The following is a 6,995-nucleotide window of genomic DNA, read 5'->3' as shown; positions in this document are numbered from 1 at the left end:
GACGTTCCAAGCATATTGATATTCGGTTCCATAAGATAAGAGAGTTGATAGCTGAGAAAGAAGTGGTGATCGAGTACTGTCCCACTGAAGAACAAATTGCTGATATATTTACAAAACCTCTGAAGATTGAGTTATTTTACAAGTTGAAGAAAATGCTTGGAATGATTAAAGCTTGATTTAAGGGAGGCAATGTTGAATAATTAAATCAAGAAGGTTGTGAAAATATAGGACAATATTCTTCATGATTAAGAAATATTAATGCTGGACAACTAATTAAGGAGGTGGCATATTCTTAGTTAGTAAGAAATGAATTTAGAATACAGCTAGCAATTTTACACCGCACAGCCATTTACTTTCTTAACTTATAAGTTTTGTAGCCTATATAAATGGATCTAGTGATGTAATTTATATCACATTTTGAATAAAATTGAGTATCAGTAAAAGATCTCTCTTCCTCTCTTTTTTATTTTGTTAGTTTTAGTTTCATATAATATGTCCCATTAGATAACAGATAGTCTTATCAACTCTACTCAATAATACATTCAGTGGACTTTTTCTCACTCAATAAGCTCTTCCTTCGATCCAAATGCAGTTGTGCTTGCACTAACAAGGCCTACGCCTACTTATACATTAGTAATTGGAGTTTCACAAACAATATATTATCTATAGATCTATGATATGTATCAAAATACAATTCAATTTTATTTTAATAAGAATAAATAAAAGGTGAACATTCTGGTACCCTTCAATTTAGTTGGTACTGATACCCTTAGTCAATCAAATAGGATAATTCAATGTCATGTCATTTTCTTATTTTTATTTATTTTAAAATAAATTAATATTTAAAAATAATTTACACTTACGATATCGGTATCCAATTACTTATAAGAATTTGCCTAAATAAAAATACTAAACTTAAATATGTTTATAAGTTTAAAATTAATCTCGATCCTCTATTCAATTCCTATTTCTTAATAGTTCTTTTCTTCATCGTGATCTCTAGTTATTCTCATCACATTTCACTTATATGGAGATTTATATGGAGATGCGGATCTAGGGTTTGGGCTGGATTGCTTAGCATGCTTGAAATACTGACAAATAATTTATATATATTTTTATAAAGCAATACATTTTTCTTTTTTGTCATTAGTACAACATTAGTTAATTTTCCCAAGATCTTCAAGTTTGCTCTTCCTTGCTTGCGGCAATCTTTTGACATTGTGACTCAATATCAAAAATTTTCAAGCCATCTTCATCGCGGTAATGTTCCTCCTTAATCAACGAAACATACTCCACTGTGTTTCCACCATAACACATAGCCATAACCAAGTAGAACGACACTGCAAAAACAGTGACACCAATCAAGAACCAACTGAAATAAATATTCACCAACGAAACCGCACGATGAAGAGCCTCTTGATCACTGCACCTAACCACATATTGATCCCCTTCAAGTTTCATGAAACAGCCTTTGGGTTGATAGCCAGGTGTAAAAAGCATGAATCCCATGAACATAAGCCACAAACCTTGAAAGATTATCCCAACAGACCGCACAAAACACACCAAGAAACTCGTCGGATATCGAATTCCCATAAGGGTCGTTGCGAAACAAATAAAAATCAAAACTTGCACTAAGTAATGGTACTGTCCTTCTAACCCCATATGATCTCTTGAATGGAAATGAATAAGAAGAAACTCTTGAGCGAATGCTATAGCTGCAAGCAAATGAGTAAGTTCGTTTTGAGTTTTTTTAGCAACGGTTATTTTTCTATCGAGAATTATAGCAAATGTGGCGTAGAGTAGGAAAGACAAAGCCATGGAAGAGTGTTCAAAGTTGTGAAGATGGTTAGAGGGGATGCTTCCATCTTTAGGGTCAAATGGTTGGTGATGAAGAGGTGAGATGAAAAGTTCCATGGCTATGAAGATTGTGCAACTTGCAATAATGAAATGAAGCTCTATGTATCTGCTTAGTTTGGTTGGAAACCATAGGGTTGATGGGTGGGATTTGAGAGAAGAAGAAGAGAGAAAATGGAGTTTGATGTGGTTGAAAAAGTGCCATAAACCAATTATAAAGAAACCAAAACCCAGAATCTCATGTCCCTCCATAATGTGCCTAAAAATGAATTTGAGATGTTTAGTAATGGGAATAATAAGGAAACTTTAAGATGATTTTGGTTGAGATTTGAGGATATGTGTAATATTTATGTAAGTATTATATGATAGAATATAAGTGTTCTTGTTTGAGAGACTAGAAGAGACAAGGGGTGAACATTCCTTCCATAAGGGAAAAGGTTGTTACTTGTTGGGGTAGGTGACATACAAGGTACAAGGTTTGAAATTTTACGCTAAGGAACAATAGAAAAAAGTTGAAATTAGAAGGTGCTTTTTTGTGAAGGAAATTTCAGGCCAATGGATATATATGGAGTAGAATTGTGGGACACATGTCTTTGTTTGAGATAAATATAAAGAACACCGCTTTGTTATAGAAGAATATTTAACTACAATAAATCTGAATTGAGACATAAGCTTGTGCCTTCTCCACAAGATGTGTAGTATCCAACACATTTATAATGTTTGTATGACACATGAATAGATAAGTTATATATTTTTTTTGAATTTGTTTTGTATCAATGTTTAATACTATAAATGTCAAATTACTTAGATAAATATGGTATTTTATAATGATAAATAAATATTGTATTTTATTGTTTAAACAATCTTATTCAACCACTAGATATATCAACAATAATTAAAGATGTGACAAAACGTAATTGATTGGAGTTAAAGACTTTAAATTTAATTAAAATATTTTTTTTTTTACAGTAAATGGATAAATAGACTGTTTAATCTAGATGAACCATGAATATAATTTAACTTTCAATTTTTTTATAAGTAAAATTAATATCTTATTTAATTATAACAAATTAATTAATATATATTTAATCGTGTCACAAATCACAATACATCACTGTGTCGTCGGCACTTATATAAATTATTTTTTTAAATGCATAACAAATAAAAAATTACAAAGGGAGGTAACAACATGTGTTTATTTACCCCTAACCCTAAAAATTATGCATTATTGGAGGGGGTAAATTCTACACTTCCTTGTTGATAGTTGTCCATCCCAGTTTTTGGGTTATTATGGTGTAAATAATCGCTGATTGTGTGAACTAGTGTAACGTTGCATCTGTAAATTAATTTTTTATGGAATGATTAAAGCAAGAGCATCAAGCTGAATATTTAAATTATAAATGTGCTATTTACTTAATCACGGCACAAATGAAATGATTGCTCTTTTGCATTTTCTTTGAAGACAAAATAGCAACGCATTAACGATTTGCAAGAATACTCGAAACAAATGGAAATTTCTTAGAAGTTTCGCATGGTGTGAGCCATATTATTTTCACCTGTAGAAATTTTTCAAAAATAAAATTTAATATTATAAGGTACTCCCACCTAAATTATTTAACATTTTATAATACAAATAATAATATAAGTACTTTATTTACGCATTTTTTTTTAAAGTGATACAATAGTTAAACCTAACAAAATAAATTATATCATATTAAATCCAAGTCCTTGATTTGTCTTTTACTCTATTTCTACAAACAAATAAAAACAATTTCTTCCTTATTAAGATATCTAGTTTAATATATTTAATTTTTATACTCATAAAAATATTGTATCAAAAAGTGTCATTCATGAGAAGTTGACTGTGAGAATAAAAAAATAACTAAAAAACATGATTTATTTATAATTTATTATAACTATTTTGCCCTGTCATTTCATCATTTATTCAACATTTCATACAAAATTGTTCCTTTTCTCTTTATTTTCATATTTCAGTTCAACTTTAATGTTGCACCGTTTCTTAATTTTGTTAATACATTTTCAATTTTAATTGCACCGTTTTTTATTTTTATTATTGCATTTTTTAATTTCACTTACCATAAATCCGAATATTAATGCATGCTTGACACATGCCATTCAAATTGAAAACGCCATTAATTTGATAAGGTAGTTAAAGACTTAAGATATGATTGGATATTATAAATCAAACGGAGCAGAATGAAGTGGGACGGAATATAATAAAATAAAGTGAAACAAAATAAAATAAAAATATCATTATAATATTTGCTTATTTTATTATGAAATAGAGAGATTTTGACATTTTGTCCGAACTGAAAGAAGTGATGAAATGAGATGGAATGTATTTTATCCGGTTCCACCCCATTTTATCTGTTTCAAGCAATCAAAATAAATTTATATTATTTTGTTTCATTCTATTTCACTCTCTTCCATCAATTCAAACATACCTAAGGGTATATTTCAATTGGTGGTATGGGATGAGATGAAATAAAATAAAGTGATAATTAATGAGATTTCATTGTTTGGATTAACTAATAATGGATAGAATGGAATGAAACATGATGAAATACATTTCATCTCATTCCCCCATTTTCTGTTTCATCTGATTTAGGATGTATGTGATGGAATGTGACATTTTTAATAAAATAATCAAACAACAGAGTGAGATACATATTTTATTTCGCTCGATTACATTCATTTCGTTCTGTTATGTTCTATCAATCCAAACATACCTTAGAGCATTTTGTGTGTTACATAAATGCCAAAGTAAAATAACAAAATAAACATCTACAAATTGTACAAACTATTTTGTTGAAACTTGATTAGGTATTATAATTTTTTAAATTAATTATAGAGGTAAGTCTCATTTTAGTCCCTCACAAAAGCTGTAGAGGTCAGATTAGTCCCTGAGAAATAAAAAGTTTATATGAAATCTCTTACAAAATTTAACCGAGCCATGTTAGTCCTTATACTAATATTTTTTTCAAACCGATTTTTTTTTACTTTTGAACCGTGACTGGACCACCAGTGAAGATCCATTTTAGTCCCTCACAAAAAAGGGAAAGTCCAAATTAGCCTCTGAGGAAAAAAAATGTCTCTATTTAATCTCTTACAAAATTTAACTGAGTCATGTTAGTCCCTCCTTTAATATTTTTTCAAACGAGTTTTTTTCGTATTTTTAAACTATGACTACACTTGACAAGATAGGCCTACTTTCATAAATTGAGTACGGGTCAGAGGTTGAGTTCCTTTGCACATGGTCTTCAGAGTCTAAGTTTTCATAAAAAACCGGGTTCCCTATATGTGAGACATTAAAATCTTATCATTCAAAATTTGAGTCATCATATTCTGATCTTTCAGAATCTGAGTCTCAAGCTTCTCTTCAATGTTCCAATCAGAGTCAGAGTCCGGTAAATTCTTTGACTAATGATCCTGCACACTTGAATATTTGTTAGTGCACCTAATTGTTCATTTAATACTTTGTATCATCAAAACCTAAGTGATATGGTATAAACCAGTTTTCTTCCAACATACCATGTGTATTATTTTTGCCACAAGTATTATTTACAAAAGAAAGAAATTATCCTAAATCACCTTATTAACAAAACTAAATCTTCCTAAAAGATCATTAACAACTAAAATAATAACGACGCCTAATACATAAGAATACATAACAACAAAAACCATAATCACCCACCCATAAGCCTGATAATAAATCAAACAAAGAAAAGAACGCCGTGATATCGCGATGATTTATCTACAATCCCTTCATAAATAATTTCAATTCAACAAGTCGTAAAATATGAGTCTAGTCACAATTTAAAAAAAAAATTGATTTGAAAAAAAATACTACAAGAGGGAGTAACATAGCTTGATTAAATTTTGTAAGGGATTAAATATAGACTTATTTTCTTAGGGACTAATTTGAACTCTTCTTTTTTTGTGAGGGACTAAAATGAGTTTTATTAGCCGTCCAGTCACGGTTCAAAAGTAAGAAAAAAACCGATTTTAAAAAATATTAGTTGAGGGACTAACATGGCTCGGTTAAATTTTGTAAGGGATCGATTTAATAGAGATTTTTTTTCTCAGGAACTAATCTGACCTCTACAGTTTTTGTAAGAGACTAAAATGAGTCTTCCCTCTTAATTATATTAATATATAAGAATTTAATTGAAATACATTTAACATGTAAAAATATTTTAAACGATTGGTTAATCATAACCGTTAAATTTTTAAATATGTTTGATTTTTCCTTAATCACATTTAAAGTACCACCAATAAATAATTGTGATGCATCGATGGGATAAAAAAATTATATTAATAATACATACTAATTAATCTCAATATATAAATATAAATAATGTTTGATATAAATTAACTGGACAAACAACTTATCTTCATCAATTTAGTTATTTCAGAAATTAACTGGACAAACAACTTATCTTCATCAATTTAGTTATTTCAGTCGTCCCTTCAAGCATTATAAGAAGTTAATATCATTTAGTATATTTCTTATGTTAATTTGCTTTAGTAATGTATATTACACATTTTGCTTTACTGAAAATAATTTGATAAGCTGTTATATATAATTACATATATTGATTTTCTATATGCTCCATCCAAATAGATATAACTTTTTCCACTGTGTTTTTATACATAGTTGCTTGCTGAATTTCTATAAGCAAGTAGTTGCTTACTCTTGTTCTCAAAGTTGCTTACTCTTGTTCCCAAAGAAAATATATAATATAACATCTTATTTAATTTTTGCTGTTGCAATCTTAACCTTGAACTTTAATTATTTCAATATTAAAGAAATGAGGCGTAATTAAAAGACAGTCCTTTTAGAAATGTCCTAAGGGTGATCTCAGTACAATATTTTATAATACATGTATTTGTTAATATGTGACATGCGGAAGCATATGAAAGGAAGAAATACTGAAAAATATTATTATTCACATTGAAGGTAATTGATTACAAGAGGTGCCTATTAATAGAATATAATATAGTCGTTGGCAACTAACTAGCAGATAAAATAGGAAAGGAGTTACAAATAGGTGAAAATGGGCTTAGAGTTAAGTGTTAATGGGCTTATCTATTTCAACGGTACTTGTAAATAAATATAT

At 29.1% G+C, this 6,995-nt stretch overlaps 1 protein-coding gene across 1 annotated transcript; it reads right to left on the bottom strand.

Annotated features, from left to right (window-relative positions):
* Positions 1–1,063: 1,063 nt before the first annotated feature.
* Positions 1,064–2,366, bottom strand: LOC131609683 (uncharacterized). The gene has a single exon (XM_058881465.1). The coding sequence runs from the start codon at positions 2,104–2,106 to the stop codon at positions 1,180–1,182; it is 927 nt and encodes a 308-aa protein (XP_058737448.1). The 5' UTR covers positions 2,107–2,366; the 3' UTR covers positions 1,064–1,179.
* Positions 2,367–6,995: the final 4,629 nt, after the last annotated feature.

Source organism: Vicia villosa, linkage group LG1 (assembly GCF_029867415.1).
Source record: "Vicia villosa cultivar HV-30 ecotype Madison, WI linkage group LG1, Vvil1.0, whole genome shotgun sequence".
NCBI classification, from domain to species: domain Eukaryota; kingdom Viridiplantae; phylum Streptophyta; class Magnoliopsida; order Fabales; family Fabaceae; genus Vicia; species Vicia villosa.
This window is presented reverse-complemented; position numbering and strand designations above follow the sequence as displayed.

Bases quoted from the DNA above. Each gene is read 5' to 3' on its own strand.
- LOC131609683 (XM_058881465.1), bottom strand. From the start codon at position 2,106: ATGGAGGGACATGAGATTCTGGGTTTTGGTTTCTTTATAATTGGTTTA.